This window comes from Homalodisca vitripennis, chromosome X, assembly GCF_021130785.1.
Source record: "Homalodisca vitripennis isolate AUS2020 chromosome X, UT_GWSS_2.1, whole genome shotgun sequence".
NCBI classification, from domain to species: Eukaryota; Metazoa; Arthropoda; class Insecta; order Hemiptera; family Cicadellidae; genus Homalodisca; species Homalodisca vitripennis.
The window spans coordinates 36536933-36561142 of record NC_060215.1 but is presented as its reverse complement, the minus strand read 5'-3'; the positions used below and the strand labels follow the sequence as shown (position 1 = coordinate 36561142).

The 24210-nt window shown below is 33.1% G+C and overlaps 1 protein-coding gene across 2 annotated transcripts in view; it reads right to left on the bottom strand.

Annotated features, from left to right (window-relative positions):
* LOC124368908 overlaps positions 1-24210 on the bottom strand; it is a 77941-nt gene that overhangs the window by 8522 nt on the left and 45209 nt on the right. For both annotated transcript variants that reach the window (XM_046826435.1, XM_046826436.1), the window contains exons 12-13: positions 23452-23549; positions 2558-2692 (exon numbers count right to left, since the gene is read on the bottom strand). In XM_046826435.1, the coding sequence (XP_046682391.1) occupies positions 2558-2692; positions 23452-23549 (233 nt within the window). The remainder of the gene's footprint in view (positions 1-2557; positions 2693-23451; positions 23550-24210) is intronic.

Here is a 24210-nt window from a genome sequence, read left to right as displayed (position 1 = left end):
ATAATGTCTAAGGTGCTAGAAACAATTCTAAAAACTCAATTGACAAATTTCTTTGAATCTCACCTTCTGTTGGGAGATCACCAACATGGCTTCAGAAGAGACCACTCCACCACCACTGCTCTTCTGTCTTTGTGTGCGCAAATTATCAGGGCCTTTGAGGATGGGGATTCGCTGGCCTTAACGCTATGCGATCTGAGTAAGGCTTTCGACTGTGTGCCTCATAGAATCCTACTTGATAAGATGAAGAAGTATGGAATAAGGGAAATTGCTCTACAGACCCTGGAAAACTACTTGGAAAACAGACGCCAGATAGTCTCCATCGGTGGCGCAATATCTAGCAGCAGGGAAATTATGCACGGCGTCCCACAGGGCTCCGTACTGGGACCATTGCTGTTCATCATCCTGGTCAACGACCTCAGACTAAACGGCCAGGCATTACTTTTTGCTGATGATACCACACTGGTCTCAAGAGGGGGATGCATGGATGAAGTTCTCAGAGATGCCGAAGATCTGCTGTCTGTGGCAAAAATGTGGTTTGCAGCAAACAAGCTGAAATTAAACGAAGATAAAACCCAGCAGATCTTGTGCACTTTGAAGCGGACAAATCCGGAAGATAATGTGGAGGCTGTTAAGCTGCTTGGTTTTTGGCTTGATCCTAAGCTGGATTGGAATCAGCATATAACGCAAATCTGCACAAAGCTCTCCAGGGTAGTTTTCCTTCTCTGGAAACTCAAACATGTAATTACGGAGAAATACCTTGAAATTGTGTACCATGCACTTTTTCACAGCCACCTGTCCTACGGATTGCTTCTCTGGGGACATGCCCCTATGTGTGGTGAGGTATTGCTGCTCCAGAAGAAGGCTATGCGCACCCTAACATCTGCCAAACACCTGGACCACTGTCGTCCGATCTTCAGACGACTGGGAATTTTGACAGTATTTGGGCAGTACGTTTTAAACTCGTTGTTGTACGTAAAAAATAACCAGCAAAATTTTACCCAAAGACAAGACGTTCACAACTACAACACCAGAGGAGCAAAAGCGTTGAACATCCCGAAATGTAGACTGTCAAAGTCCCAAAAGTGTTTCCCCGTAGCAGCATTGAAACTCTTTAACAGCCTACCTGAAGAGAAAAAAGCGTTGAACAGTTTAAAGTTCAGAAGTGAAATCTACAACAAATTAATAGAAAGGCCTCTCTATTCACTCACTGAGCTGGATGCGACGCCACTCTTCTAGTCCCACCTTCCGGGATCAACCAAACTGACGCAATCTATCTGGAATTCCAGTCATCGATGAAGACTTCAAGTATCAAGTAAGTTTGCAGAAAATGTAGATGATTTGAGGTCACTAACTGGACTATTTATGAGTGAGGCAGAGAAAGTGGGGTTGAAGACGAATGATGCAAAAACTAAATATATGCACTTTAGAAGGAATCAAAATCAAAGAGGAGGACCCCTACAAATTGATGGGCATGTTTTCGAACAAGTGGAGAACTTTAAGTACCTTGGGGTCACAATATCAAATAAAAACACAGATGAACCAGAGATACAAAATAGGATCAACTCAGCAAATAGATGTGCATATGCATGCAATAGGATACAGTAGAACTCCGATTATCCGAATTAATTGGGGATCAGGCCGATTCGGATATGCAAAAATTCGGATAGTTGGATTTAGCATGGAAATTATGCAAAAAAGGAGTATTTTACATTAAATAAACAAAAGTCCATTGAAAACGTTGTTATTTTAATACTATAGAGTACAGTAATAAACATGAGCACACATCAATGCAACTCTCAAGGTACAACGCAATTCGACTGCTAAATACACACACGAACGGAACTGGCATACGGCTCAAGCGCACTGACCGGGCGGGCGGCGAGACTGCAGTCGATGTGCAGGTGGAAGGGCGGGGTGTTCTAAATATAGCATGCGGGAGTCACGTTACCACGGTAACGGCACATACGCCTGGCGCACGGGCTCCTGCCCCTGTCTACGTCATGGCACGTTTCATCGGGCGGGCGCCGTCACTGTTATTTGATGACTTTCAAATTTTACATAATTTCACCGAATCGTGATTCGGATAATTGGGGATTCGGATAATAGGGGTTCAGATAATCAGAGTTCTACTGTACTTTCAACCAAATCTCTCTCTCACAAAACTAAAACTAGAATATACAAAACAATTATATGTCCAGTGCTTTTGTACGGATCCGAAACGTGGAGGCTAAATAAGAAGGATGAGAAAAAGCTTCTAGTTTTCGAGAATAGAATTTTACGTAAAATTTATGGGCGCTCGTCCACCGCCCGGCGCGCCATTTTCGCATGACGAGCATGCTCGTCACCCGCAGTGAATGTGATAACTTGCTGTAAGTTATAATTCTGTTTATGATTAAAATGTAATAGTAAAAACTAACTGTAAGCAAACAAATTAATGTTTATTTTGTATTTAACAAAATACCTTTACAATCCCAATTGAATATTTACTAAAACGTTCAGTGCCTGATGTGTTGAAACACCTGATGAGTTATGTTATGAAGAGTAATTTTAGTAGTACCTGATCAGCATCCGTATAAGGACTACAAGCCAGGGCGGGCTGGGGCAGGCATTTTGTGATGTTACTTCCTGTACCATGCAGCAGTCCATGCTTGGCTTGATATGCAGCTCCTAGAACTGCAGAGTTTGCTGATTCCTACAAACAAGTTTTCTTTCAGTTTCTAAGTCATTTGAAACATATACTTCTTATATATTAGAACAAAAGCATAAAAACACTGTACATGACTAAAACAGCTACAGTAGTGTAGTAGCCTATAAACTCACACTTGATGTATCTGAATTCTCTTTGGATCGGCCAAAATTGCATATAAGAAAAATTACTAATATTATGTAGTCTGTTAAAAAATAAAACTCAAAAAGAACCACTGATTTGGCAACAAAAGTATCCATAGTGCACCCATGACTCTTTTAGAGAGTTTATCTACAGATGATTGATATCTTTCATATTGATTTCCTTTATGTACTAAAGACATTATTTACATTGTTATGGTTATGTTGTTTACTGGTGGTTGCATGTTTGATTTCGCTTTCTGTTGATTTACATCAAAGGGATCATGTTAAGCCATATTTTAATCAGTCATCAATTCTAAAATTAGCAGATTCAAAATCAATTTTGAGATTTGTTGAACTCTATTATCAATACAGATTTATCTTGTTTACTTGACAATCCTTCCCTCATCAAAAACAAACTTCCAACAAAGAGTTAAAGACTAGATATAAAAAAGAGTGAATGTTTCCTAGGCATAGTATAAATTATATAATATCCGTGTCCTAATATTGTGTCCTTAGGTGACATGATTTTTAACAAACTCTTTTAAGTAACTAAAAATTAGAATTATATGACATTTTAAAGTAAGTAAGACATACTACTCACATAAACTTATTATACTGTAGATTAATATTTAAATAATATATTATACCTTGGCATTTAGTTTTAATTATTTTTTTATAATAAACTTATTTTTGTGACAATGTTACACATTTTTTAGGTTTGGTGAAGTCCAAAGAGATTTGCAACTTATAATTCTACTCTATGTTATTCAACCATATCTATTATATTATAAAGAGGGACAGGTTGTTATAATTGCACACGGCTTTCTTTTTCAATACCTTGGCCATATAAGTGTTTGTATGGAAAGATAAGTCATTCATTTTACAATGAAAACAATATTATCTTATGTGTTTGATAGGAATTATCAAATTATGAATATACAAATATAAATAATAACGCAATATCATCTTAAGGATGTTTTCTCATAGGAAATCACAATCACTTTATATTATTTTTAACATCTGAATCACTGATCATTTACCATATCATACCATTTTTAAATCACCAGTAAAGTGATACTTTGTCTTTCACATGACTATGAGATTGAGTTTCAAATCTCAAGTGGATTGATTAATCATGAAGTCAAATGTGTTTACATCATTCATAAAACTGAACTACTCATAATCCATTACAACAACAAGATAAATTGTTACTCTCTGATCAAACAGTTTAGATACCCTAGTTTGAAAGTTAACCACAAACTAACCAGTAAAGCTACAAATATGGGAGTCGCATTAAAATTTAGCTTTTCTATTTCTGTGCTTAGACAAATAAAGCAAATAATTTACAAACAATAACTTCAAATTGTATGTTAATAACAACGAAAAAGGTATCTTTTTAGGTGCTTTTTAACAAAACTGCATCTTTGAAAATTCAAACACGCCATAAGCGATTTAATCCGCACGCATAGAATTCCGTTTAACAGCCATAGCGATACATATCGCAAACTACGTGTTATGTATCGAAAGGCCCTAATAGTTGTCTAGATTGCAGGACAAATCACTATTGTTATCTTTTTTTACAGTCTGGCAACATGCAAACCGAACATCTGGGGAGTACCGATACATAACAGGTGTTCCTTTGTTCTCATCCGTCTTTACCATACTTCTTCAAACGCCCATAGCGAGTATTTATGGCGCCATTACAGGAGGCTTGTTTGGTGCTCTAGTTTTGTTGTTCTTCCTTACTTGGGTCTATCATGTCACACTGGAATCTAAACATCAGTCAATGGAGTGGTGACACGCAATCCCTGAAGAAACAAAAATTCATGACGACAATCTCTGCACAAAAAATTCATGTGCACTGTCTTTTGGGATCGGAAAGGTGTTTTTTTTACAACAAGTGTTTGAACATCAGTGGAAACTATGTCGAAAAATAGTTTAAGGTTTAGGCTTTCATGTAGAAATAAAATTGTGCCAAAAAATTATTTTACTCGTTTATTTTTTCAATAGTACTTACTTTCTGAACACCTTGTATCACTATCATTGTACTATCGAGTACTCATAGATAGCCTTTGGTAGTTATCACTACCATCCAGTTGGTTAAAAAAAATCTATAACCTTTATATAATTATAAAACAATTTCTATTGTAAATATTAACTTCCAAATGTTTTACAACTGGAGCCTACACACAGACCATTGACCCATGTAAGTTCTTCCCAATATATATTACTATTTTTTAGACTTAAAATGTAAGAAATGAGTTAGCTTGTTTTACAGTTTACATATAATATCAACCAATTATTAACTAGTTATAGTGAATGCTTTATTCGCCTCAGTGATTACAAGTTTTTTTAAAAACATTTTTGTAGAAAAGTTAAATACAAAAAAGATAAACATGACAAAATTTTACAACATTTACCTTTAATACAAAAAGTATGATTACCAAAGGCTCTGTGTTGGGTCCTATATTATTTTTGGTGTATATTAATAATTTGTGTTCTGGAAGCTTTTTGGGAAACTTAACTTGTTTTGCAGATGATACTGCGCTTTGTTTAAAATTCTACATTATTATTACATGAAATACAGGAAGATTTAAACAAGTTTAAACAATGGTTTACTGTTAACAAAATGGCGCTGAGCACAAAAACCAAGTTTATGCGTTTTACTCTTAAATACAGTAGAGAAAATTTTGATGGCATTTATTTCAAATGCAAAAACTGTATTAGGAACATATAAGTTTTTGTGATAACTGTGTTAGGATTGAACAAGTAAACAATATTAAATATTTAGGTGTACATTTTGATGAAAATTTTAATTGGAGAGTGCATATAAGCAATTTAAAAAAGTATTTAAATTCAGCTCTGAGGAAGTTTTATTTTTTGAAACATAAATATGTCCACAGTTTATTATTCAATTGTTCACAGTAAACTACAGTATGGTATTTCTTGTTGGGGAGGTACTTTGTTTTTCACCAATTAGTCCAATAGTAGTAGCACAGAAAAAAGTAATTAGAATTATAACTGGTTCTAGAAGGTTTGAACCTTCTTTGCCATTATTTCAGCAACTTGAATATTCTTCCTTTAAGGTACATTTTTATATATCGCGTGTTGAGAATTTTCTTTGGAAGGTGTGGTTACAGTCCAGTTAATACAAGAGCATATTCAGTAAGATTAAGTTACCATAACCGTACTGTGACACCTCAACCAAAATGTTAAGCGGTTCTATTCGTATTGTGCACCTAGTATGTTTAATAAAATTCTGAATAATTTTGCTTAAGTAAATAATTTTTTCAAATTTTCAAAACTGCTCCGAAAATGGCTTTTGCAGTTACAAGATGTTGAATCGTTTTTAAAGTAAAAATGTAGTTTAGTAGGATTGTATTTTTATGTAAATTGATTCAATTAAGAAGTGATAATATTTGTATGTATCAAGTGAAATGTTACAAAAATCTCAAATAAAAATTTGATTTTGTATTCTGTATACTGGTTTTTTTTTGTGCCATTATTATGTTACAGATAGTTTTATTTGTCATTATTGTTTTCATATGACAAATAAAATAATATTGGGTAGAATGTATATACTTATTGTTTTTCTTCATGTAATAATTTTTCTCATCTTTTTTAGTTTTAAAGTGTAAAGTGTTAAACTGCCATGTTAAAAAAACCTGAGGGTAACCTCCACATAGCAATGCTAAGGAGGTACCAATCCTAGCACATAGTTACACTTTTATCCCATTGTTGTAACATTAACAAGTTAACATTTTTATATTTAGCTTTAAAAATAGTTTATTTTTTGTTATTGATGTGGATTGAGTGTAAAGCTGTGTATTATGGAATAAAATTTCTTTCTTTCTTTCTATTTACAAGCTACTGTGGGAATAGTTCAACATGTTAGGAAAGGACATGAGAATTCCATCATTTGTCAAAATATTACTTGATTTAGTTGTATTTATTTACATTTTTATTTGACAGGTAGAAATGCCAAGATGGAGAAGCGACAATACTCAGCCTCACCCGCACATACCCACATTCACACCATGTACACAATCAACAAAAACATACACAGACACTCGCACACAACTTCCATTACCACAGAACTAATCTAGCCTACATTTCCTTCAGACATGAACAACCGATCTCATTCATATCCACATATAACTTTTTATATTATTATAAAATAAAATAACATATGCCTCTGTGAACCAATCAAAACAAAGAAAATTTGGACTCATACACATACACAAGCAAAACTCCACTGTATTCTTATATTAACCCTTTCAGAGCCAGGAGCAAATATGAGATGTTGCAAAATTTTTTCACATCTCATATCCCCTTGTGACTAGTCAAAAGTGCCAGGCTAAAATTGGTGATTTTGCAGTCTCTTAGATTAAAATTTATAAGTTTTCATAAAAATTAGAGAATGACCTAAAAGTTACCACCAAATTACTCGTATAGATATATACTATCAACAAAAAAAATATATAGATGTAGAGTAATTTAAAATTAGAAATTATGTTTTAATACATTAAATTTTTTTTTTTTTGCAAATAACTAAAAAAGGAAAAATAGTTTTACTGTGGGGAGCTACTTTATTATATTATACATTTAGACAGGAACAACCATACAGAATTTTGTGTTATTTCTCTTATAAATAAATTTGTTATGACACATTTTGTATAACTACGCATAATTGTACTTCGCAACATTTTATAAGTGTTAAAGCAACTGACTCTTACATTGCAAGAAACTTAAAATAAATATTCACATTATGGATGTACCAGTGAAACAGATGACTGTAGGATCCATAAACAGTTTCAATACAGTTAAAAATACTATTTACCAAGAAATCTTTACACAATTTTATTTGAAATTTATTTACACTTTTTCTATATACAAATGTGCTATTTACAATTCCACTCCTGTAAATTCGTAAATTGTCAGTCATTGTCAGTAACTACTACACACAATAGCTAAGCACAAAACAACTAAAACTACTAATATTTACAACCACAAAATAAAATAATGAAGAAGAATCCAGCATACAATAATACGATTACACTAAAGCATAAAGAATTAACAACGAAAGACCGAGTCAGCTGATAATGTCACGTGACAATTACGAAATAAAAATGCATAGACATCCAAAATAAAACTGATATTCATATTAATTATCTACAAATATACCAGGGAATAAAAAAACATAAAACTTTAATCATTTGACGTCGTATTTATTTAAGAAAGTCACGAATATCAAGGAGACAATATATTGCCGCCTGGGGCTTTTCGAATATGTCACCAACGGCAATATTTTGCAGCCTGGCACTTTTCAGACACAATCTATGGCAGCAATATATTGCCGCCTGGCCCGGAAAGGTTTAACTTACATTTTTTAGTTTATTTCCAGAAATATATGTTACAAACTTTAATGTTTAGTTATATATGTGCTGTAAAAAATTACTATATATTTCAATGTGTTATGATGTTAAAAGCCATTTCTTCTTAACTATTTTGCTTCTTCACAGAATTATCATAGTTTTATAAACATTAGAAAGTTATTGCACAATTTGGGTGCCAAATAATGAAAACATTTGCAACAATGAATTTCTAGCCTTAACAGGTCTCAACATTCCTATCTATCCGGTAATGTGCATCTGAGGATGTTCATCCACAACCCCACACCTCTATTTCCACAGACAAGAAAAACATTGTTAAAACCTAAAAAATAAACAAATGACAAAAGGACAAAATTGTAAATATTGTGTGTGTGTAAATATATATATTATATAAATGTGTATATTATATTTATATACATATTATTAAATATATATATATAAATTTGTATATATATATATTTATGCGCACGCGCGCACGTGTGTAATATATATTACATATATGTATATATACTATTATTATTTGGGTGAAATGAATAATTTCTCATTTCATTTAATTTCACTTAACCTAGTATTTCTATACTTTGAATAATTTGAAACAATATTTTGATGGATTGTTTTACATAGGAATAATGCTTTCAAAATAAACTTTCAAAAGCAGAGTTCAACGAATTTATTCATTTATACCATTACCATTATCAAAATGAAAAACCGCCCGTTATGACATACATAAATAAATATTTATTTATCATACAACTTGTACAAGCATTGACATTCTTATGTATTAACTGCTTTAAAGCAAGTAATGTAAATATACTTTTATAAAATTAAATAAATATATGCACACCACAAGGCAGTTAATAACACATATTCAATTATTATATGGGTACTCTCTTTACGCCAATTAAAACAGATCATCACAATAAAATGTTTTCTTGTTCAAGGAACTTATCAAGTGAAAGAAGGGTTTCCCTAACAACCAGACATAAAACTTATGAAGGAACTCACTTACTGAATATAACACAATTGAATTTTTTAATTTATTATATATTTTAAGAGAAAACAAAATGACATAAGAAGTGCTTATTGTGTTTTTAAAATTCAAAATTATATTCAGTACTAAACTAATAATCTATAGCACTTCTAAAAAAACCAATAAACGTTAATAATATACTGATAATATACAATCATACACTTAGATAATTCGCTATCATGGCAAGAATTTTCCAACACCTTAATTTTACTGATAATTCTAATCCACTGAACTTTAAAACACCAAGCTCTTGAAGACTTATCAGTTTTAAGTGGTTATATACCTACTTTTCTAACAAACTTTCCTTGTTAACTTTTCTGTTTAATGTATTCACTACCACCAATGTTAATTAAAAATGGGGGAGAAAAAACACTAACTTGTAACTGGAATATCCTCCTTTTATAACTTTCCTCCTTTTTGTGAAGTGAACAATCTGACACGAAGATCTTTTTTTAATTAATTGCCACCTTTAATACAATTAAATTATTTTTCAAGATAAAACTCGTTTTACAATTTATTTTTAGGAAAGACTGTAAATAAAATGTATGAAATATAATTAAGGCTTCATATAACACCTAAAATGTATCGTCAGTATACCTTGTGCATCGTCCTAAGTGAATTAAATCAATTTTAATCTGTCACAATGAAAAATTCATGGTATCCATATATTTTAGAATTTTATTGATCAGTAAAAATAAGAATATTGATATTCTGGATGCAAGAATTAATGCTTTGTCACTTTTCTCAACAGGTACAAACAATTTAGGAATCTAAAATGGTTTTTAAGTATTTAGTATTAGATTAAAGCTAACTTGTTATTGTCTTGGTCGAACAAGGGAGCCTAACATATTATGCCTTGGATTTGGTGGAAGTCAGTATTCAAGCAAAGGCAGAACGAACTTCAATTTTTTAACAAATGTTGATTATTGTGTTTATTGAACAAGCCAATAAGAATTACACATGATTTTGAGTAAGTTCGATAAAAGTTAAATTGTATGTTTATATAACACATAAAATTTGATTGTTACTAAATATTTGGGTATTAATTTTTTGGCCTTTCTAAAAGCTGTTTACTTGAAAATATAACTTATACAAATGTTAAATCAGTTAAGGTTAAGATTTATTTGCAAAAAGTAGTAGTAAAATACAATCATTTTAATTTAATGAAGGTTAAAGGTTTTGCTAGACTTTAAAATACAGACTTAATATAACAGAGTACCTTTTGGGACTGTACCTGTTACAACTGGCAGGAAATTGCAATGTGTTGATTGAACTAGCTAAAATTAGTTTCAAAACTATTGTTATTATCTTTAAAATTATTAACCCTTTAAACATCACTACGATTGTTAAAAGAATTCCACTGAGCAACTTTTAGTTTTAAAACTAGTTTTACTAATTTTATAAAGTGAGTTTTTTTATTTTCTTACTATTAAAGGATTGTAAAAATATATAAACACATGTTTTGAAAACTTAGTGTTTCAATATGCGAATATATAAAACAAACTACTGAACACAATTTTACTGTTTCCCTTTCAAAAATTAGGGGGGATTTGAGCCACCCTCTATAAAACACCCACGAGTGCAATTGATAATTGGTCTTTTTTAACGTAAATAAAAGTACTAATTAACGTGAATGTACAATGTAAGTAAAGTAAAAAAATAAATTGTATTGGTCACAACTTACTTATGTCAACATCAAAATTAATGCACAGATAATGTATGAAAACAATAAATAATACAAACAGTGGCTCTAAAATCGACTGTCATAGGACTAAAATGACAGAATTACTATATCGACTGACCGGAGTGGTGGAGAGTGTGTGTAAGCAATGATGTGTAAGTAAAATGGAAAGTCCTGTCAACGACGACGTACTCAGGAGTGTTTGTCTCCAGAAGAAAGATAGAGCCTTCTTATCATTCATAATCATGAAGACGACACTAAAAGACATTGGATTGTGCACCAGTTACCATTATTTAAGCGTACTACTGAATTTAACTAACTTCAAATATATTTCATGGGAAACCATGTCAATAACAAAGAGATAAAGTGTAGAGTCTGCGAGGATTCATGTCAATGAAGTACTAAAGGTTATTTACATTAATGTAAATATTGTGTTATATTAGTGAAAATACGAAGAAGTGTTAGTTTACATTTAAGTTCTCCATTCTGTACGTGTGTGTGTGTGTTTTTTTCTTTGTTTTTATTTATTGAATAAAAACCCAGTGCTGAAAAACGTTTGTACTGCATTAACAATGGTGTTAATATGTGTCAATGTAATATTGACTTTTGGATTGCTGTCTGAATTTATATCCTTAAACATATTTAAATACACAATATTGCAGTCCAGGGGTAAAATATGAATTTTCAAATATAGGGGGTTAATGAAATAGAATAAATTAGTTGTATGATATTATTATATTATGAGTATTATATGTATATTATTATATTATATATTATAATGAACAATAGTATCCAACCATAAAGAATGTATCTGAACTAATGTGTTAATTACATTCAATTATGTCCAAATTTGTTATAATTTTTATTTTAAACTTTATAAAAAGTTGAGAATAGTTCTAACATATTGTTTGATATGCAACATTCTCATAGAACAATGGAACCATTAGGCCCACCTCCGTGACATTATTTATTTTATTACCATTATATCTGGCAGCAATGTGGCAGTACATTATTTTATGTTTAATATCTATAAGTGGTGCTTTTATATTTATTTGCCACAATTAAATATATAAATAAACTTTGCAAATCAACCTCAGCAGTATTCAACCCTTGTTTCATCTATTCGGTACATAAGGATGGATTATATTTATATTTAATAAATTATGGAAAATAAATTGTAAAATGTATTAACATGTATAAATAATGTAATGTAATTTGTATGTATAATACTTGTAAAGTATTATGACAATTTATCTGTAAAAACGATTTATAATTCCTACAAACATGTTTTTAACTACTTTTGTAAGCAAAATTTAAAACTACTTGTTTATAGAATACACTAACAAATACGTACAATAGAAGTAAATAAAAAATAGTGTTTAGCTATTACCATGTAATAGCTAAACGTGATTCAGGATAAGCATTAGCTTTATGACACCTTCCTGGCTAAACCTTATTCTTTAGAATAAATTTTTTACAATATGAAATTCAGTTTTAATGTTCAAATAAAACGTTTTTACTAATGGCAACTATTTAACTAAAACACAAAGAACTTCTTTGCTAAGTAACTTTTATGTTAACAATAACGTTATTTTTGTTCTGTGGTTATTCGGTAAAAGAAGATAATCATTAAGTATGATGAATCCTGTAAGTCCAGTTTTAAACACTTAAAACTGCCTACTTTTCCATAAATATATATAACTGAAGAATGCTCTGGAAATATTATTTACCATCTATAACAAGATATGGAATAATGAAGAAGATATACCTGTACAGTAGAAAGAACTTAAAAAAAAGATTATGAAAAATCATATAGGCCCATATCATTGACATCATGCCTTATAAAAATTATGAACAAAAGAATAGTCTTGAGTGGCTTATAAATAAATTAAAAATTAATCCTGACACTCAATTTGGATTTGGGAATAATGTAGCTGTCAAAATTACATACTTCTTTTTACAACGGATATCCATGTTGCATTACCCCATAGAGAAAATGTTACTATATATATATATATATATATATATATATATATATATATATATATATATATAGTAATATTATATAATATACTAAAAGAGTAGATAATTTTAGTTTTATGTCAATAAAACTGGACTTGCAGGATGCATCATATTAATACGGTTTATTTTGCGGATCTAGCAGTGCCTACATATCTAAGAACGCAACCAGACGCGTAACAGTGTACCGTAATGGCAGACTGCTGAAACTAAAGGCAACCGATTTAATCATCTCACATTTCTTATGATCTTTATAAAGCTCACCATTCTTATTTTGATACAAAATGGCCTAGTGGACTCAGCCACACTCAATAAAAAAACTAAAATCTTTTTGCCAACAGACATTTTAAATTTTTTAACATGATGACCAAGATAAACACCGAAACCGCTGAATACCTTTGTGGCATCTGCAGCATAGGGGTAAAATATTCTGGAATACTCTTTACAGGGACCTGTTAACAGTGATATTATAGTGGTTGCATTAATAAAACTGATAAAAGTCTGAAAAAACTGACCAAGGATGAAATAAATGCCTGGAAATGTAACACTTGTAAGGACTCAGCACCATGGAATATTGCTCATAGCAGCCCCCTGCCAGAAACAAGTTTTGTGGCCTTAGGGGAAGCAAAAGTACCCTCCTTGAGCCTAACAAGACACCAAAATAGAGACGAGGAAAACAGCACTGCAGCTATCTCTGAACTGGAGCTGAGACTGAGTAATAGGACAGATCAAGAGGAAACGGATCTCGAGACATCCCTAACATTGGCAGCTGAGGCTGGTCACCTTCTCCTAGCAAAAAACTGTAAGCTGGAAAAAAAAGGTTGAGGAGCTAAACATCCAAATTCAGCCCCAGAAGCTAAACTTGCCGAAATGAAGGCAAGAATTGAAAATCAAACGAAAGTGGCAGATAAGTATTTGCACAAGATTTAAGCTTTAAGCTTAAGAAAACTGCAAAAAACTGTAGCTCAGGCTGAGAATGAAAAAAATGGACAAGAACTAAAAAAATCTTTACAAAGAGCATGAAATAAGACAGTCTCTCATATTTGAAGAACAAGTAAAGAAAATCTCAGAATTGGAAAACACAATCCTTACTCACTATAAAACAAAATAAAATTTTCCAGAAAACCAAGGATAATTTTCTAAAATGCCAAAAAAATATATAAACGCAAACCTTATGTGTACCCACAGTTTTACTACCAATGAAATCATTAAGCTCCTTACTAAATTCCATTAGAAAACAGACTGGACAGTATGGAACACACAGTAATGTTACTGAAAGGCCAATTGAGAGAAAACATCCCCAAAACAACTCTCTTAGTCTATACATAACATAGCTATGGTAGGAAAGATTGATTCAATTGAATGGGTAGAAAACTCGGTTGCTCCACCGTGCTTAGAGATCGTGTCTATTACATCATAGTGCACTCAATTGTGTACCTGATGAGAAAATGAGACTACCACTTCACATCATTTATAGGTGTCTCTGATGTCGAAACGATGTAAATGTTTCGTTTTCAGTTTCTTCGTTGTCGACTTTCTTTGGATCTCTTCAGACAAACATGACTCCAGATTCCAGGAGTCAAGTTTGAGACAGTGGCATATACCAGACGCTGCAATAAAAGGAAGGTGAACTGGAGCTTAACTCAAATCTCTTAGTCCAGTCTATACACCTAGAAACTCGCAGCTTACCACGTCTCGAAGCAAGAAAAGAAATAGTTTAGTTAAAAATCATTTCAGCGTTATCACTGCAAGTTGCTAAATCCAGACAAGCTTCCACAACTGCTAAAGAACTATGCTCACAAGTCAAAGTAAATACATGGAACCAACAACACTTGGAAACAAAACAGACGTATCAAGTAACTTCCAACCTCAAAAATCAAATTCTGGTAGAAGCACAGGTCCATCAACCCGACACTTAATCTCCACAAAAACTGTCTAGTAAAACACCTTCACTTGACGTAAAAAAGAACAGAATGGGGTCAATGAAGCTACTACTAGTTACAGCAGTGAAGCTTGAAGACGGAGAAACATATGAGGAATTTTGACAAACACACAGGAACAATTAAAAATTATTTAAAAACTGACAAAACATCTATGATGACTTTTTTGTCATCAGACTTTTTTAGATTAGTCAACCGGGAAGTAAGGCAAAATAAATTATTACAAAACAAAGGTCATCAAAAATTCCCTAAACCACTAAAAAACCTGCATACAGCTTACAATCCTGCACCGAAACATAAACCACCTCCAATGCAAGACAAATAGACTTAATGATTTACTGAAAACAAACAAACCCAGCTTAGTTTTGGTGACAGAACACAGTCTTCAAAGTGAGGAGCTCACTAGCACCAGAATTAACAACTACGCAGGAGATTTCAAGAGAAGTTAACAAAAAAGGCAGTGTGGCCATTTACGTGAATGACAGCCTTGAAAATGAAGAAGTTACAGATAAAACAATTGATACAGCCTGTGAACTGTCCATGATCCACATTAACTCTAGTAAAACTCAAACCTACCTTTTAGGAGTATACAGACCCCCAAACAGTAATCTAAACAGCTCTTGACGCCCTATCCAAGACATTGGACATGATACCAACACGGAAATGTCTTACTGTTTTTATTGGGGACAAAGTGTAGATGATTCAACCGATAATATGGGTAATAAGTAATTGATAAGCATGCTGGCTAGCCATAACATCCAAAGGCTATGCCTCCCACCAATCAGAGACTCACACAGTACTTCAACTTCTATTGGCTTTCTATGCACTAATAACGACATCAAGACAGAAATCCTAACTGGCCTATCTGATCACACTGCTCAAAAACACTTTTTAAACTTGCAAACTTAAAATAAAGACCTCTAATAAGAAGAGACAAACCGAGACAAACCTTAACAATCTAAAACAAGTCCTGAAGGATGAATCTTGGCAAACTGTCTGTAACGCTTTGACCGTTGACGAATCGTAAGACAATTTTAATCACATACTTAACTGGGTTCTGAATTCTACATCCCTCTTGATAAGGTCTTTAAAAAAATAGAATTTAGTCTCAAAAATAAAATCAATCAACAAGGCAAAAAACAAAAATATTTACCTTCAGGCACTAGAAATCGAGGTCCAAAGTCGGGAATTGACTGATAAGGTGATTACAGCTCAAGCAAAGAAGGACTATGGCCTTAGACTGAAATATTTAAAGAAAGAAACCACATCAAACTATATTAAAATTCAGACAACAAACAAAAAGCTGTCTGGAATATAATTTACCATGAGAGATGTAGAAACAGAGCATTCATCCCCCATTGAGTTGGTAATAGATAAGAGGTTGATTAAAGATCCTCTTCTGATAACACAACATCCAAATGACAACTTCAGTACAGCTGCAGATAGCACACAGTCACTATTACCTAATTTAGAAACAGAATCACTTGAACTCCAAAATCTGCTTGAACTCATAATAAACTCAAGCACAAGATATGAAATATTAAAAATTATCTCTGGCTTAAAATCAAAATCATCCTCAGGATTAGACGAGATCTCCTCAAAACTACTTAAACATTGCAAAGTAGATCACACCCCCATTAACACATCATCAAAATATCCTTTAAAGAAGGTATTTTCCCAAAAGCCCTGAGATCATCCAAAATAATTCTAAAATTTAAAAAAAGGACTCATAACCTCAATAGAAAACTACATATCCATATCCCTCTTATCTACAATATCCAAAGTAATTGAAAAGACAATGCTTGACAGATTAATGAGTCATCTTATTAAAAACAACAACCTCTGTAGTCACCAACATGGTTTCCTAAAGGGAAGGTCAACCACCACAGCCCTGACTAGCCTTGTTGAGTACATTATCAATCAGATGGAGGAAGGAGCATCTGTTACTGGGTTTCTCTTAAAGGCTTCAGCAAGGCATTTGAAACTTTAGACCACTTTCTACTGCTAAACAAAATGAAGAGCATGGGATTAAATGTCAAAACTGCAAATTGGTTTTCATGCTATCTGGCAGGAAGAACAGAAATAGTTACATTACAAAAAATTAACAGAATTAACATACACAAAAAACCATAACACTCATATAGGAAAGTCACCTTTATTCCTAATCAATAAAGGTGTACCCCCGAGGCTCAGTATTAGGACCAATCTTTTTCATTCCGCTTACCCACGATCTGCCAAGATATCATCAAGAATATGGGCAAGCAATTATGTATGCAGACGACACTGCACTCCTAGTTGCTGACAAACAGAAAAAAAAACATTCAAAATTTTATCCTTTGCTACATACAACATGGCTAAGCATTATCGTCAAAACAATTTTCTTGTACTTAATGAGAAAAAAACTCACAATTAAATTTGGGAAACAGAGTCACTGACTTGACAGGGCTACCAGACAGTGAACTAAAAAGTGAAGCAAAATATCTCGGGAGTTACAATTGACAGCAAACTCACTTGGGCATCACATGTAGACAACCTTTGTGGAAAATTTAATACTAGCAACTATGCACTAAAAAGAATTTAAAAAGAACTCTTGTGACCTTGAAACAGCAAAAAGTAGCATACCACTCGATAACCAAACTTTTTGTTTTATATAAAACTCTTGACACAACTACTGTTCTCAGAGAATATGTAAATAAAGACGTTTGTCTATTGTCTATTGTAAATGAATTCTTAAATGAAAACCAACAGGTTCTTGATAATTATTTAACCCTAGCCGCATATACGGCTTATTTGGTCTGTTTTGTTTTCATGACTCGTGAACGTGTAATTATTAACCAATCACGTTTTATCTCACACCAATGTAAAAAAGAAGAATCAATCTACATATTGATATCGGTTTTGTTGGTCTTTGCTTTTATGTTGCATTCTCTTTATACATTGCAATATGTTATTCCGCCCCGCACTAGTCTACCGGTAGACAGCTGACGACAACAACTGATGCTTTAAAACTAAAAAACAGTTACCTAAAAGCTCTAAATCATTATGAAGTAACAGGAGACCCTAACGACAAGAGACAAGCCGCTGAAGTGAAAAAAACATATGACTTGAGGCTTAAGTCATTAAGAAAGGAGGCATCTAAAAATTACATTAATGATTCTGACAACAAGTCCAAGGCTGTTTGGGATGTTATAAACAATGTAAGAGTCAAGAAAAAACAGTCACATGAAATAAATCTCCAAATAGAAGGTGAAATAGTCCGAGATGCAGGAAAAATTGCAGACCACCTAAACAAATTCTTCACCAGCATCGCGGAGGAAACCTTAAAAAGTAATAAAAAGAGATCAAATGCAATAGCCCATTCACAAAAAACATTAAATCACACATTCTCAACCCTGCCTCACACTACTGACCAAGAAATTAAAGAAATAGTAAAACATCTCAAACCAAAAAGTTCTTCCGGCAATGATGAAATATCACCAAAACTTTTAAAGCACTGTATCAATGAACTTAGCACACCACTGGTAGGTATATTCAATAAATCGTTTGATCAAGGACTTTTTCCATCAGGAATGAAAATCTCCAAGGTGTATCCAAAACACAAAAAGGGTTGCCCAGCCACTGCTAGCAACTATCGACCAATCTCCCTAATATCAACATTTTCAAAGCTATGTGAAAGAATAGTCCTTAAAAGACTCCTGACATACTGCAACGAAAAATGTCTCCTCACAAACGCACAGCATGGCTTTATTAAGGGCAAGTCAACAACAACAGCCTTGATTAAACTCATAGAATCTGTTATTGACGACCTCGAACAGCGAAAACTCTCTACTGCACTTTTTTTAGATTTTTCAAAGGCATTCGACTGCTTGAGCCATGACCTCATTATAACAAAACTGGAAGCCTTAGGCATATCAGGGAAAGCCAAAGACTGGTTCAAAAGCTACCTATCTGGACGACACCAACTGGTGGAGCTCAAGCACACAGAAAATGGCATTACCAAACATGTGCAATCAAATACATTGCCAGTAACCCGTGGCGTACCTCAAGGCTCTGTGCTGGGCCCAGTCCTCTTCGTTTTATTCACTAATGACATGCCCCAACTTCTTCAGGACCACTGTTTTACCATCATGTATGCGGATGATACGACACTGTTACTAAATGACAAAACAACTGATAAATTAGCCGTTACCGCATACATAGCTCTTAACATGGCCTATCAGTACTGCCATAACAATGACCTGGTCGTCAACCCTACAAAAACTAACCAAGTTGGATTTGGGCACCGAAACGAAGATGTACCACAGATACCAGGCGTCACCATGGAAAGCCAAGTGAAATTTCTAGGCATAACTCTAGACAACATGTTATGCTGGACCCCACACATAGGAAATCTTTGTAAAAAATTAAACACTAGTGTCTATGCAATTAAACAAATTAAGGCCATTAGTGACCTAGCAACAGCAAGAACTGCATATTTTGCACTCTTCGAAACACACTTAAGGTATGGCCTTGCCGTCTGGGGTGCAGCTTCTGCAGAAAACATCGAGAAAATCCTGGTCATTCAAAAAAAGGCAGTCAGAACTTTAGCCGGACTGCAACGACTTGACAGCTGCAGGGAAGCATTTAAATCATTAAATATCTTAACGATTGTTGGACTCTACATCAAAGAAGTTGTGATGTACGTGGATGGAGAAGATCTCTTGAGAGGATCGGATCTACACACCTACTGCACACGTAATGCCAACCTCTACAACCTCCCAGCACATCGCCTCACTAAATATGAGAAAAAAACCACATATAAAGGTGCTAAATTCTTCAACCGTCTACCAAGGGACATAAGAACAGGAAGTGGAAGCAAGCTGAAATCAAGACTTCACAGCTGGTTGGCCGAACGTCCATTTTACTCCATCAACGAGTTCCTTCAACATGACTAAAACGATTCCAAAGAACGCTTTATCTGTTAAAACATTCCACTGACTCATTTACAAATGTATAATTTGTATCTCTATGTGATTTGAATTATGACTATGTATAATTGACACCATTTCTGTTCTCAATGAACATGTTATTAAAGGATGTTTTGATTTGATTTGATTTGAACTGTAGTGCTTGTCACACGTTTGTTTCATCGTATTTGATTAGTCGTTGCCGCATACTTTGTATATGTTATGTTTGTTTTGTTTTATATTTCACTATTAAACTATTTAGTTAGATTCTGAATCATAACGATCAGATGAGTGGAAGACCGTCAATTGTGACTGACGAAATTGTGAAAAAAAAAATAGAGATTGCGTTCCGTGACGATCGCAGATTAACGTTAGATGAACTTTCTGCGATGTTTCGGCAAATCTCCAGATCCCTGATACACGAAACAATCACAGAAACTCTCGGATATCGGAAATTGTCTGGGAGATGGGTCCCAAAACAGCTGACAGAACAGCACAAGTTGAATCGAGTGCCGGGCTACAAAGAGTTTTTGGAACGCTACGAACTTGGAAGGCGATGATTTTCTCTACTCTATTGTTACTGGAGACGAAACTTTGGTTACCCACTACACTATGAAACTAAGAGGCAGTCTAAACAGTTTCCACCTCATTATGAATTTCATCCGGAGCTTTTCCCTTCACAACGAGGTAGCGAATGACAGCGTGAATTTCGCACTTGGCGGGAGATGTGATCAAAATTTTTCGCGAGAGATGGTACTGCGTCAAGAATTTTCAACACACTAACCTCGAATTGGTCTCGTTTTTAAGGGGAGGAGTCAAGCTACGCGGCAGTGTTGCAAAAATGTCAAAAAAGTATTCCCTACAGCTGTGAGAGTACCAGTAAACTTACTTTCTGGACGTGCCTCGTAGAATAAAATACGGGTGCGGATTTTTTTATAAACTACTATAAGTATAATTTTATGCATTTAAAGTGCAACAATCTATATATTTCCGAAATAAGCATAACATTTGGAGCAAAATGTATATCTCAGATTTCTTACTTGATACACAGGAATTTTGCTAGGCAACGAAATATTTTGATAAAAAAGTTAAAAAAATTTGTAATTAAAACAAAATTGATGTGGTATTTTTCTTATTTATCTAATTTCTTTAGGCATATTTAGATTCTGTAGTCTTTTCTAAAAAAAAATCTTATATAATATGTTACATACATGTCTAAAAAACCCATTACATATCAATCTAAAATACTGTGGTATTTTAGGAACAACCATTGCCAGTTCTAGGGTTAAATTGTGTATCTTTGTCCTTGTTTTGTTGGGGATCTTTACGGTTTTCTGTCTACTTTTATGTTTAATGCTTATATTCTATTACTATATGTTATCTATACAAGTTATATTTTATTTATATTAATGCATAGTGTTCAATGTTTTATGTTTAAAGTTTATTCCTTATGTCTTATCTATACAATTTATATTTCTATTTAATTTAGGTTAAGGATAAGTGTTTTTAACAAATGACATGTCATCTACCATAATGTAATTAATTACTGTTCATGGTGTTAAGTGACCACATGAAACAAATAAAATAAAACAATATGTTGTATTGTATTAAAACAATATTCTCTAAAAATAACGAATTATCTTCAAATGCTGTCATTCTATAATGATCAGTCAGATTTATAAAAAAATACCAAAATTGTTATTCTTGGGTTAATTACTGTACATGGTGTTATGTGACCACACAAAAGAAGAAAAAAATTTTGTATTGTATTACAATATTCTCTAAAATAATTAACATTATCTTCAATGCTGTCATTCTACAATCATGTTTACGAAAATTACCAAAATTGTTATTCTTTGGTTGAATTGCAGTATACTCGATATGGTCTTTAAAAATTGGGGGTTTAAGCACGCTGTGAGTGCCCACAAAGGAAAATGTTTATTCCAAGGTTAGTATAGTTATTTCATTGATCACCGAAATACTTCCATTCATACTGTTTACTGTAGTGAGATGCTGACAAGTTTTTCTGTCAGTTTTGCCCCATTAGCCTAGACATATAAGACTTCCGCTAGCTTTGTACTTCTAGACATACATCACTATATCAGTTATAAGACTAAAGGATCTCTATCCAACATTTTATGCAATGTAGTTCAGTTTAACCGCTAGATCGCAGTGTTGACTTCATCTGTTGTATATTGAAGAGTAAGTTGGCAAAGTACCGTAATTATTAACTAATTATTTGGTTAGGATTTTATGCTTATTTTACACAGAATATACACTGTACTATATGTTGATAGTCATATATTAGATATTTTGTATTGTTGGCTGACTGTTAATAAAGCCTACTACTCAAGAAGCGCTGGCAAATCTCTTCTGTCTGTCTGTCAGGCCACACCATATCTCAATACCAACTGACCTAAAGACTATAAATGAAAATTCATTTCTATTTAGGTGACATCGAGTTTGATGATGGTGCGTGTCACTCCATGGGATTTGGCTGAGGGTTAGCGAACATTTTTACATCAGTCTTATGGTTAACCATGATTGCAATGAGAAAATCACAGAATAAACAGATTTGTAAACATACTGAGAAAAATCATATTACATTTTAACGTGTGTCATAATAACAAATGTAATGAAGTTACATTTTATGAGTGGTTGATACGACTTTTAGTACGTTTGCTCAGTTCCTCAATATTATGGTTTTTTTTTGCATATAAAAAAGATATTTTGATGAGATTTGGCCAAGAATTTACAGAGCCAAACACGTATATACATACACATATGCCCATTAAGTGTTGATGTGTTGAGTATCGGATTTGACCAATGTCCTTTTTTTTAAACTAATCCATATAAAATTGTTAATCCTGATTTTATGTTATGTGTGGCACATTTTGTAAACTACATTTACATTAAACAATTATTTATACTGTTTAAACTCAGGAACAGAGAAATAACTCACTTAGGAAGCATCCATACTATCTCTATCAAGTAATAAAGCATATGAAGTTAAAATTAAGAATCTCTTTAATAAAATCAAATAAACCGTTAAAATTACTTATGCTATTGTTTATTAAACTTACTATGATGAACTAACTATTATCAGAATACTTTAACCCTTTGCACGCCTCTAATATATCCATTAACTGAAAAGTTTAATTACATTTTATTATAAAACAAGATAAATATTTCAAACCAATCACAACATTTCCACACGATGTAAAATAATATAAGATACGTAGTAGACGGGCACTCGTGACAACAGGGATAGCAGTATTACACACCTCGGATGTTTGGTTATGGCTCTGTAGGAGACTCAGAACTGATGAGCAGTTGGTCAGAGTTAGACAAATGGTGCTCCCTTCTCCCTGCCACAGAGTGAAGGTCGTTTATAAATACTTCGTTGGGGACCACAATAAGCATCGAACGTACACAGGGCATTTCGAAGGCCTTTTTTAGTGAACTAAAAGACTCTCCAAGGGGTATCTATAAAATTGGATATAACTGTATTTGACGTTTTGGTGAAGTTTACCATTCTAATATATCCGTCTAAGGCGTGGGAAGGATTAATGATATTCTTTAATGGAGCAAAAATATATACTTAACTACTTACCAGAGAGTAAACATTAGTTTTAAAACAATCAGCCAAAACTTGAAGTATATGAATATTACTGGATTCTCTACCAGTAACATGTACTCTGGTGTCCTTGCCTGAAAGAAATAATTTTTCTGTTGTTATTGTTAATATTTTACGTTTTAAATTATATTATCAATTCAATATTAATAGTATCTTGTTTATTTAATCGCTATTATTAAATTTGAATCTAAACTATAGTTAATTTGCTAACCTAGTACTCAATAACTATTCTTGTACATTAATCTTCTCCTAGTCACATCCAAGCATTCATAGTACTTTAGAACCCTGTTACTTGACTATGAACCATTGTATCTATCTGGTCATGTTTTTAGTTACAAACTGCTAAAATATGTAAAATGACTATTAACAAATTACATATGAAAAACATATTCTTGTGGTAGCAGACCATCCGTAATTAAAGATATTACTAATAGAGACCAGCAGTCATCAGCTCAAGTTATCAGTCAATTTGAGTCATTTGACTTACAATGGTACGAGTTGCACAAGTTGAATTAAGTCTCATGACTGCAAGAAGGTTAATAGATAGCGGGCGTACAGTCTTACCTCATATACAAAATTGCGGGAATTATAAAGATGATAATTACAAGTGTCAGTATTATTCTCAGGGGTTGACAAAATTTCACTTCAGTCTGTGCACAGTATATATTGAGAAATAATGCTATATACTTGGAATTTTGCATTAATCTGTTTCTACATTCAAGATCGATGATTGAG